At 39.1% G+C, this 12438-nt stretch overlaps 1 protein-coding gene across 15 annotated transcripts in view; it reads right to left on the reverse strand.

Annotated features, from left to right (window-relative positions):
- Positions 1 to 2221: 2221 nt before the first annotated feature.
- NRXN1 (neurexin 1) overlaps positions 2222 to 12438 on the reverse strand; it is a 2061945-nt gene continuing 2051728 nt past the window's right edge. For all 15 annotated transcript variants that reach the window (XM_075339225.1, XM_075339229.1, XM_075339228.1 and 12 more), the window contains one exon: positions 2222 to 5709. In XM_075339225.1, the coding sequence (XP_075195340.1) occupies positions 5405 to 5709 (305 nt within the window). In that variant the 3' untranslated portion in view covers positions 2222 to 5404. The remainder of the gene's footprint in view (positions 5710 to 12438) is intronic.

A 12438-nucleotide genomic window follows, 5' to 3' on the forward strand; every position in this document is an offset into this window, starting at 1 on the left:
GCATTTTTATTACTTTCTGCAAAGTCAAAAGTTTACATACATTTCATTAGTATTTGATACTATTGGTCTTAAACTGTGTGACTGTAAATGTTTTGGATACCCTTGCACAAGCCTCTGACAATAGTTGGTAGGAATTTGGATCCATTACTTCTGACAGAACTGGTGTAACTGAGCCATGTTTGTAGGTCGCCTTGCTCGCATCGGCCTCTTTAGCTTTGCCCATAAATATTCGATAGGCCTGAGATCAGGGTTTTGTGATGGCCACTGCAAAACATTGACTATGTTATCCTTAAGCTTTTTTGTAACCCATTTGGCAGTATGTTTCTGGTCATTATCCATTTAGAAGACCCATTTCCGCCCAAGCTTTAAGTTCTTGGGTGACGTCCTGAGATGTTGCTTCAGTATTGCCACATAATCTTCTTTCCTCATAATGCCATCTATTTTGTGAAGTGCACCAGTCCCTCCTCAAACAAAACAACCTCACAACATGATGCTGCCACCCCCATGTTTCACAGTTGGGATTATGTTCTTAGGCTTCATAGCTTCTCCCATTTTCCTCCAAACGTAATGATGGTCATTATGGCCAAACAGATTAATTTTAGCTTCATTAGACCACAGGACATGTCTCCAAAAATTAAGGTATTTCTTCCTGTGTGCATTTGCTAACATTAATCTGGCTTTTCATATTTCTTTTGGAGTAATGGCTTCTTCCTGGCAGAGTGGCCTTTCAGCCCATGTTGATACAGTACTTGTTTCACTGTGGATAATGACAGAATCTTACCTGATTTAACCAGCATCTTCACAAAAGTCTTTTTCTTTTGTTCTTAGGTTGATATGCTTATGACTGGCAAAAGCACGTTCATCTCTGGTACACAGAACCTGTCTCCTTCCTGAGCAGTATGATGGCTGGACATTCCCATATTGTTTGCACTTGCATTCAATCATTTGTAAAGACTAACAAGGCACCTTCAGGTATCTGGATATTACACCCAAGGAAGAACCAGACTTGTGCAAGTCCATAACTCTCTTACAGACATTTTGGCTGGTTTCTTTTGACTTTTCCATGATGCTACACAAGGAAGCAGTGTGTTTCTGGTGTACATTAAAATACATCCACAGGTGGGTATCTAATTAACTCAGATGTTGCCAATAAACATATCAGAAGCTTCCAAAGACAAGAAATCATCATATGGGCTGTCCCACATTATTTAATGGCATAGTACTCTTAGGGGGTCTTTGCACGTTGCAACATCGCTAGCCGATTGCAGCGATGGCGAGCGCAATAGTCCCCGCCTCCGTCGCATGTGCGATTTCTTGTGATAGCTGCCGTAGCGAACATTATCGCTACGGCAGCTTCACACACACTTACCTGCCCTGCGACGTCGCTCTGGCCGGCGACCCGCCTCCTTCCTAAGGGGGCGGGTCGTGCGGCGTCACAGCGACGTCACACGGCAGGCGGCCAATAGAAGCGGAGGGGCGGAGATGAGCGGGATGTAAACATCCCGCCCACCTCCTTCCTTTCTCATTGCAGGCGGGACGCAGGTAAGGAGATGATCCTCGCTCCTGCGGCTTCATACACAGCGATGTGTGCTACCGCAGGAACGAGGAACAACATCGTACCTGTCGCTGCAGTGAAATTATGAAAATGACTGACACTACACAGATCACCGATTCTCGACGCTTTTGCGATTGTTTATTGGTGCTTCTAGATGTGCTTTACACGTTGCGATGTCATTACCGGCGCCGGATGTGCGTCACTTTTGATTTGACCTCGGCGAGATCGCAGTAGCGATGTCGCAACATGCAAAGCCCCCCTTAGTGTATGTAAACTTTTAACATTGCATAAAGTATTAAAAATGCCTTAAAACATTCTCCCTCTAATTATTCTGGCATCAGGCATGTATAAATAATGTTGGTAATCCCAATTGACATAAAATGGGAAAGGTTAATTCTGACTTCATGTCAGCTAGTGAGAAAAATGTGTATATATGTCTTTTTAGATAGTGTATGTAAACTTTTGGTTTCAACTGTATAAAGTGCAGTACACATGATGGTTATTGAGACAACCATGTCTATGAGCTATACATCTTTAAATGTTTTATACTAGAAGATGCTTTAGAACTGAAATTAAAACTGATCTCATCATGAAAAATTAGAAAAAGCGTCACTTACAGTTAATTACCATTCAATATATTTTTTGAAAAATAAAAACAAAATAGTGTATTAAGAAACATTTTATTAACAAAACAATAAATTCCACTTGCTTAGCATTTCCAGTAATGGATAAATTGGCCTTGCAACAAAATAAATTCATTTTCAATATCTATCACACAAACACAATAAATTGTTTTTGGGCCTCCTTATTTTTAATTTGGGGATGAATCAATTCACACTGTAATTCTCTGTTTGGTTTTTTTTGTTTTGTTGTAAAGGCAACACGTTACAGAGTTGGAAATAAGCCACCTCATCCAGACTTCATACAGCAAATACACGGGCAAGTGAAACATAGTTCATACACTGGAGTTACCCTTTTCAATGATAATGGTACCAGAAACCCTGTTGCTTTAGGTTCATCCTCATTTGATCAAAGGGTTTTATATTGTATGGTATTGAAATGCTACAGCAAGATACATACATACTTTGATAAAATATAACTAAAAGTAACATTGATAATAAAATATATATATATGCAAATATGAAATACAACCATTTGGTAAATGATATAGTAGATTAATGTATAAATGATAGATAAAGTGTTGGCAAAATAGACGTATACATAGAAAATATCAAAAAAACACATTTGATATTTCCATTACCTAAAATAAAGTTTGCAATATTTTATAAAAGACATGAATTTTTTTTTAGCTACCATAACATGTTTAATTGAATTGTTTGGCAAATCTCATTTGGGTATAGTATTTACTGTACATCCATTTTGAAGACCTAAATGATGGATAAACCTATCATGCCTTGCGTAGTCCAGCAATAAATAACTTTCTTCCCTGAGTACAGCTGACTTTCAGTGGTGTCCAAACAGGATTCTCATGATTTATACAGAAAACGTTATTTGATGCCCTAGATTTTTTTTTTTTTTTCAGATGAGCTACCGATTCCAAAAATTGATCAAACGCCTGCCCACAAAAAAAAAAATCAGTTCTATAATACTAAATGTCTTTGGCAGCCCTAACATAGTATTTTTGTCAATGATAAGCTCTAACAATCGTGTCTAGATTCCCAGCATTATTTATCAGTAGCCCAGTGAATAAAACAAGATCTTTTGCTTTGTTGCCCCTGCTGTTTAAATTAATTTTAAATTCCATCTTCCTGTCTATAATGTGTGAACATCTATATTCTTCCCAGGAGGCCTTCAAGTGGAAAGACTGAGTTCTCTTGAAGTACCCACTTTTAGGTTAATATATTCTCTCTGCATTTCCTTATAAGAAAAATGTTACTCTCAACTTTTTTTCCCCCAGCAAATGTTATTCGATAAAAAAAAATAAAAAGTTTATCTTCTATTCTAAAGAAAATGAAAAATAAAATTGGGAGTTTAAGGAATATAAAAAGAAATTTATAACGCTAACACATTTAAATTTAAAAAGAAATGTAAAAATGCATGAACTTTCTCGTTATAATTTTGGAATAACATTTTCAGTTGGAAGAAAATGAAAGCTGAAATTAAAAAAATTAAATTTTACAAAATGTATGAACAGCATTTCTGTTTCCGTTTCTTGTATTCTATATGGTATTTAAAAATAATTCTAGTGCATTCTTTTAATTAATGCTACATAAAACAATGTTTTTAATAATTGATTTCTTTTATTTTAAAGCTTAAAAAAAAAAAAAAAAGTTTATCTTCTAATCTAAAGAAAATGAAAAAATAAATTGGGAGTTTAAGGAATATAACAAGAAATTAGGAACGCTATCACATTAAAATTTAAAAAGAAATGTAAAAATGCATGAACTTTCTCGTTATAATTTTGTAATATCGTTTTTATTTTGAAGAAAATGAAAGCTAAAATTAAAAAAAATAAATTTTACTAAATGTAGGAATAGCATCTCTGTTTCCGTTTCTTGTATTCTATATGGTATTTAAAAATAATTCTAGTGCATTCTTTTAATTAATGCTACATAAAACATTGTTTTTTAATAATTGATTTTTTTTATTTTAAAGCATAAAAATTTCTGCGATCATTTTTTTTTTGTTGCATTGTTAAAAAGTAAATGCTCCTTACAGTTAATTAGATAACATAAAGAACTACGGAATGCCTCTGTCAGTGACTTGAATTTTGTCATTTATTTGGACTGTATTAGATACCTTTGCACCTTGCGGCCCAACATACTGTAACTTGGCTGCAGCGGAATGTTGGCTATTGTGCTGTATATTATTAACATTTTTTTGATTTTTAATTTACATTCATACACATCCCCAGCGGCATACTCACGAGAATTAAGAAATAAAAAATAAAAAAAGAAATTGGGTAATGGCGGCATTTAACTGAAACACGTCTGTTGTGTCAGACATCAGAAAACTTTCTATACCTAGCAACACTTAGAACATTTAGGTTACCAAAAATGGCTGAAGAGCAGATATATTTTGCATTGTCTATACAACAGGCTATAAAACATCACTTGTCACAGTCCAGAAAGCACATATAGATGTGTTTTATATAAACATATGTAGTAACATATTAAGCGTGCATGAAAATTTTCAATGATTGCATCTATCCCTTTTGTTTTATTTTGAAAAAGGGCCTTATATTCCATATTTTGTGAAATAAGGCCTCCATAGCATACTCTTCACAACCAGAAAGGGGCTTTGTGAAAGTTTTTGCCTTTTTTTAATACAAGTCTTCAGAAAAGCCAGCGTTATGAAGCAGACGTGCCTCAATCAATGCTTCTTCGCTTGATGCTGCAAACCGCGGTTGTTTGCAACTTTCGGACAAGTCTATGCTGGCATTAGAACGTAATTTTGGAGAGAGTACTAGCACTTTGGCTGTATCCAGAATCATAGGTAGCTTTTTTTTCTTTTTTTTTCTTTTAATTGTGCCTCAATGTTGGAAATTTATGTGTGCTTTAAGAATGTTTCTTGTAAATCAGTTTCTTTCCAAAACATTCCAGCCACGTAAATGGTCAGGCAGGGTAAATGAAACACTGTGGATATTTGTAAATCTTGTTTGGCTCCTGTTTTTGGGAAACAAAACTTTAATATACTTGTTTATATTTTTTTCTGTTTGTTTTATATATATTTTTTTTAAAAACAGTCTTTCCTTCCCGTTAGCATTCCCTGTCTTCTTTTTTTTTGTTATTTTCAATGTGCTTCATAAAAAGTAAATAAGTTTGTTAATTTTATGTCTCAGATAAAATGAAGACTATTTCTATACACGTGTTCGTTAAGCGGCTGGGATCAGACATAATATTCCTTGTCCTTGTTTTTCTTATTTTTGTTAGAACTTTTAGCGCTGCTGGGTTGTTTCTCTTTGATCACAGCCCCATTGGACTGTGCTGAGTTACTGATGTAGTTTCGACTCTCATCCACATGATAGGAGCCTTCATCCCTATTTCGATACTTGTACATAGCGTAAAGAAGGATGAGAATGCACAAGGCTGCTGCAGCAACAATGCCGACCACCATGCCGGTTGTGCTACTTGATTCCCTGATGACCTCTGATGGCCCAGATATTTCTCTTCCTCCTGCTCTTGTTGGGTTTGCTAAAAAAAGAAAAGAAAAAATATCTGGTTACGACCACGAGTAGTTTTATCAAAGGTTGCTTTACAGTAGAACTTAAAAAGTAATAAAAGAAAAAAATATATACACAATTCAATATAATTTTTCTTCCAGTAAAAATACTAAATACAATTATATGATATTTTTCAAGAACCAAGTTTCCTTTAAATATTTTTGCTGCACACAAGTCTTTACTCGACTCATTGTGGCAGCAGCTGTCAATTAGCTTTCATTTTGTCACTCAGTGTGATTGGAAAAAAGGAAAATTTCCATTAACAATGTAGCTTTAAAATGGGAACAAGGCAATGAATTTAAATGCTACGTAAATCAATGTTTCACCTGCTGAAATGCCTCTCACACAGAGCCCATTTCTACAATTATCTCACTTACCTATTCAGTCTTCCTGGGAAAACGGCTGTTGATTGATGTTACCTACTGCCTTTTCAAAAGGTCTTTGAACTGGCCTAAATAATAGTATAAACTTGCTTTTTCTCTTAAAGTAGAATGAAGAATCCAATAATGAGCTAAACAGATTTCAAGCCTCCTACTAAAGGCACAAAGTAAAAACTAATCTGGGGAAGAAATGTTCCCAAATGGATGAGCTAACATGATGAAAACAATTTAAAGATATTTTACACTTTTTTAATAAATAGAAACTTTGCTTTGTTACTCTGTTAAGTATCACCTATCCTGTCAAAGTAATAACCACAACAGTATAAACTAATTGGTCTGTTAAAGCTTCAGTCTGGGAGTCGGAAGAGTTGAGCCCCATGTGTAGATGTTACAAATTGGAAAATTGAGTTCACAGTGGAAGGATCATATACTCTGTATCAAGTCAGGAAAAAAGGAAAAGTAGCCAGCTCAACATGTAGTGAAATCTGGGAATCAGTCATAGTCTCCGCACGGAACACGCCATAGTCAGGACTGCATGGGATCAACAAACCGAAAAAATCAGCGGAACCAGCAGGTAAATATGAATAAAAAATTCTTCTTTATTGAAACATGAGAATAAAAATTTGCACATGTACTGGCACCGACAGATATGAAGCAGAAGTAAGTTTACTGACGTGTTTTGACATTATAAATGTCTTAATCATGGAATTCTATAATGCCATGATTAAGACATTCATATTGTCGAAACGCGTTGGTTACTCTTCTTTTTGCTTCATATTTGCTGGTGACAGTACATTTGCAGATTTTATTCTCATGTTTCAATAAAAAAGAATTTTGTATTCATTCTTACCTGCTGGTTTTCTTCAGTTTGTTGATGTATCCCGTCAATCCACTTATCTTCAGTAAAACCGGTTGATTATTCATTCCAAGTGCACCATATTTAAATAAGATACAGATGTTTCCTTATGTGTATACATGTGTAAGAAAAATACTGACACCAGTGATAGCTCTGCCCATGACTGCGAGGAGTTTGAATAACGCTTCTTGTTTTCCTATAAACTTGTAAACAAGATAGGTTAAGTTTATCCTTTCAGAAACCTAGTATTTGAAGACCCAACTTACTGTACACATCAAGAGATTCTCTATTATGTATTGGTAGGAGGAAAAAGGTTACTAGTTAATTACTAGTCCCGACTGAGAACTGGGTAAATCTTTGCTTGACTTCCCTAAAAATAGACACTGACTTTTTTTTTATGCTAGGTAAAGTACGGCATTGTTGGCATAAAACCCTACCTTACCATAATGATGAGCGAATCTTGTGAAATTCAAAATAAGTAGATTCACTTGAATTCCAATGGGAAATTCAATTTCCATCAATTTTATTCAATGCAAATCGTATGTGCCTTATTATGTTCTCAGGTCTTTTCAGACCCTAGAGTGTAATAAAGAAAGGTTAAAGTAAAAAAAAATATATACTTCATCCTGGCCCTCTACTGCCTTGCTCCAATCCAGACATCATTCTGACTTTATCTTCCTGCATCTTTGGTGCCACTGATGCTGACTAGGCTTCACGTGACATCATAATGCCGTGAGGTCTGATCACTGCTGAAGGCCCCCAAAATACTACATCCTAGCCCTCTACTGCCTTGCTCCAATCCGGACATCAGTCTTATTTTATCTTCCAGCATCTTTAGTGCCACTGATGCTGACTAGGCTTCACGTGACATCCTAATCCATAATGCCATGTAGTTTTATTACTGACGAAAACCCCCAAATTATGGAGAGTCAGACTAAACTACCAGACTAGGTCTGCGTGGCAGCACACTTGAAAGCTGAAGCAAGATGAGTTAAAAAAAAAAATGTTTTTTAACCCCTTCCTGACCTTTTTGAAATTAGCAAAATAAAAGTAGGATGGCCACAATTTTGATGGATTCACTCTATGTAAATCACAAAAATCAGATTTTGGTGAATCCAAAAACTTTAACTTTTAAAGAAAATTTGAAAGTGAAGTGATTTCAAAGTGATGCTGTCATATTTGCCTATTTTTTTATTAACCCTTTATATTGTTGTTGATAGGGACAGCAGGGCAAGCAACTGTTATACGGTTCAGTACTAAACTGCTTCTTGTCATGGCGCTGTTTTAGTTATACCTCCAGCCGGCACTAAAGAAATATAGTCACTTTTTTGTAACTTAAAAATGGCGGTCAGAACTGTTACCTTAACTTACTGGAACTCTGGGACTCCAATATAGAACAACAGCTGAATGGAGATTATTTGACCTCCTGTATTTGCATCACACTGTGAATTATAGTGGAAGAATAAGGGACTAAATACAACTTAGGTTGTCTTCCCAAATGAGGATAAGCAACGTTCTCATCTGATGATCCCTTGTAGATTTTAAGATAAACAGGTTCACAGTCTGGGGATTCTATATCCAGGTCTGCCATCTTCACATACATGCTCTTCCCTACTGGCCAGCATGGAGCGGCCATGAAAAGGTCCTCTCCGTTTCACCTTGTGAGGAGTTTCCAGTAGGCTGGTACCACAAGCAATGTCTGCACAGGAATTGCCGACCTCTCCATTCAGAGGGTTCTCACCAGATGAAGCATAGAGGACCTGGACATGGCTGTCCCGTGCTGGCCGGTGACTGCTTCCCCTGCTCTGGATCACAATCTCTGCACTGGTATTGGTGGAGACCCCAGTAGATGGATGTGGACATATTGTCAGTAATGAAGAAAGTGGAATGATAACGTCGAAGAACTATCCATGTATCTATCCAAGCTACACCCAGTGTTTAGTGTCAATCTGAGTACCCATTAGGAAGAGCCTGTATGTGAAGATGGCCGACCTGAATATAGAATCCCCAGACTGTGAATCTCCAAATGAGGATAAGAATTGATATTAATAATCTCCTGTACAGCACTATAGAATCTATTGGCGCTAACCAAATAAAAAAAGGTTTCAAATCAAGACTCTGAATGATTCCAATTCATCAGTAATTTTATATACTACCTACAGTTATAATTAGACTTCCCTTCTCTCACCGACTCTACCCATATAATGAAATTTCTTGACCAGGTACTTGACCAAAGTAATTTGTTTAATTCCCTCCCCCATTACTCTCACCTGATGGACATACTCTCTACCTATTCCTAGGTATGCCCATGTTCTATTCCAGCCTCACTATATAGTTTTATTAAATTTTCTTTTATCTAATTTTTATTTAAGCCATCATTTTTTACTGAAAGTCATTGAGCCTCATACTATATCATTTTCTAATACTAGAGCTTCCAAAAAAATAAATAGAAAATAATCCAAACCTCTATCTCAAAGCAAATACACTGATAATGAGTAAGTAAATATGTTGATGCACTTTGCAGATGAGAGAATTAAATAATTGAAAACTTTATAGAACTAGTCCTGAGCCCATTGTCCCCCATGAGTGACAGGGCCCGGGCTATCTTTACCCGCACGGCAAATTCCTTTTCAAATCAATGCCGTGCTTTATTCAATAGCTGACATTCTTTGTGTAAGTCTTGTAGCTGTTTCTCTGTAGATAACAATTCTATCTTTTTTATGGATCAAAGTTTTCAGTTTCGCTTGCTTTAAGTGAATTACATTTCTTTTATCTTCTGTTTTATTATTGTTTGCCTATATTTTAAATGAAGCATAAAGAAGTGTCACTCTGGGCTTATCTTGACTAGCGTCTAATGTCAAATCTGTGTTTAAGCTTCCATTTCACTTTATGTTCTTTTTTTATCGCCATAGTTTTCATAATACAGAAGAGAACTGGGGAAATATTCCCCCGCATTAGTCTACATTTTAACTGGAAACATATCTTTTGTACAGTATACTGTTTACTAAATTATGCAACCGTGGGACTCCCTAGATATTGTGTTTATGACTGACAGTCTTTTTGTTGGCGCTAACAATTTAACTATAAAACCTCTTGATTCTTTCTGGAACAGATGACATTGTTTAGGCCCTTGATTATGTCAACAATTCTGATCCTAATTGAAGTGAATTAAATTAATTTCTATTTAAAGCCCTGACCTATTGGGAAAATTTAAGCCACTTGATCTCAGTTTAAAGGGGTTATCCAGGACATAGATTTTAGCTTCATGCACAAAAATAATACAACAGGCAATTAGATCCTAACTACCAGCCTGTTCTGCACTAGGACGATCTCTGCCAATTCATCACTCATCAACAAAGTTGCACCTTCTCTTCCACCCTGTCGATGGGGCATCACTACCGACATCATGATGATCGACAGTAAGCTCTCCTCCGTTAGGCAGTGGAGAGCCGGCTGTCAAGCTACATGATGTCGGCAGAGACTCCCCATTGACAGAGAAGATTGGGAGAAAAGATTCTGCTCTGTCGATGTGACATCAGTGGAAGCTGAATAATCACCGGCATGAGTGGTCCATGGCCACTCTGAGCTGGCTAGAGAGTAGTGCCAGACAGTTAGTGGGGAGTCGCCTGTCAATCTACATGATGTCAGTAGAGACACCCCATCGACAGAAGAGTGGGAGAGAAAATTCTGCTTTGTCGATGTGACATCAGTAGAAGCCAAAGAATCACCGGCATGAGCGGTCTGTGAGCACTCTGAGTCAGCTAGAGAGTAGTGCCGGACAGAAAAGACAGGTAGTAAGCAGCTACCTGCTTGTCAGTTCTTAGATCCATGAGCAAAAATAATAAAAGTGATAGATAACTGTTACGAGGGGGACCCGGGGAAGCGTGCCAAGATGGGAAATGGACAGCTTCCGCCGGTCAAGGTCCACTGTGCGGTGTAAGGGACCGCTGCTATGGTCAGGAAAGAGTGAGCGGGTTGCTGCTAGTGATCGTCTGGAACGTCACAGACGATCTATGTACACCGGTCCGCCCTAACCCGTGAGGGTTGTATGGCTCGGGGCTTCTGGTACGGTGTACCTGTTGCACGGGGACGCACAGAGGTGCCTACACACGTGTGCCAGCGGGAGTCACAGGAATATGGCACGGGGGTAGCACAGAGGTGCCCACGCACGTGTGCTTCAGAAACCAAGTGAGTCCGACAGAGACTCGAGGAGCTCACCTGGGACAGGAACACAGCCTGCTAAACGGGATACTGCCGGAGCAGCAAGGCAGGGCAAGACCTGCAAACTAGGTGCTGCCTGAGCAGCAAGGGCAAAGCCCACAAAAGACAATAGTGCCTGAGCATTGGCGTGGCAGCACGCTGCCAGACATCCAAACATAGAAGGACGGTCGCGCGCCGCCATGATGGCAGGGGGAGCTTTTAAGGAGGTGTAGCTCCCCCCAAGGGCGGGCGTGAGACGGGCGTGACCCAATCAGGATTCGTGACGTCCTGACCCAGCCAGTCAGGATTCAGCACATCACCAGCCTCGTCATCGGGCCGTGTGATATCAGTGAGCAAATCAGAAGACGTCACGTGGAGCACATGCTCATCTTCCTGCCTCTGGGTCATAAAGGCGGGATCCCCGGTTTCACAATGTGCAGAGACATGGGAAGTCTTGCTGCTTCCCTGAGCATCTATTCTTTGCACACTGCGCAACCTCCCAGAGCCTCCGTGATGCTGAGCAGGAGAGCTCGTGGCAGGCAAGGGATGGGAGACCGCTCCATTCCTTGCAAGGGGAGAACCACTAGGTGTCACCCTTCTGCTGTGTCTCTGAGAAGGCAACTCCTGCAGTCTCCCAGACCTTTGGCGCTGCTGAGCAGGAGGGCTCGTGGCAGACAAGGAATGGGGGACCACCTCATTCCTTGCAATAAGAGAGCCACGACGTGTAACATTACCCCCCCCATCTAGGGCCCCCCCCCTCGCCTGCGCCTGAAGGCCGCCACCAAACCGGGGGCGTGGACATGCTCCTCCAATTCCCAGGACCTATGCTCCGGGCCACGACCGACCCACTCCACAAGGAAGTATCTCTTGCCCTGTACAATTTTTGTTCTTACTAGCTTCGCTACTTCAGGGTCGTCGGACGAGAAGCCAACCTGGGACAGCAGAGACCCCAAGGTTTTAGGTCGTACGGGTTTCAGAAGAGATACATGAAAAGTATTAGAAATAGCCCAGCATGGAGGGAGCTGGAGTCGATATACCGCCGGGGTTACCCGCTCTATTACTGTAAACGGGCCAAGGTACCTAGGAGCAAACTCGGCTGTCTGTACCGGAAGGTTAATATGTTTAGAAGACAGCCACACTAGGTCACCAGGTGCGAAAGATGGCACAGGATGTGGAAGACCCGCAGGCCTCCGCCTGAACGGTTTATTATACGCACACGACGTACGGACTCCCATATTATTCTGTACATCCTGGGCTACGCAAC

Source organism: Anomaloglossus baeobatrachus, chromosome 3 (assembly GCF_048569485.1).
Source record: "Anomaloglossus baeobatrachus isolate aAnoBae1 chromosome 3, aAnoBae1.hap1, whole genome shotgun sequence".
In the NCBI taxonomy this organism is placed as follows: domain Eukaryota; kingdom Metazoa; phylum Chordata; class Amphibia; order Anura; family Aromobatidae; genus Anomaloglossus; species Anomaloglossus baeobatrachus.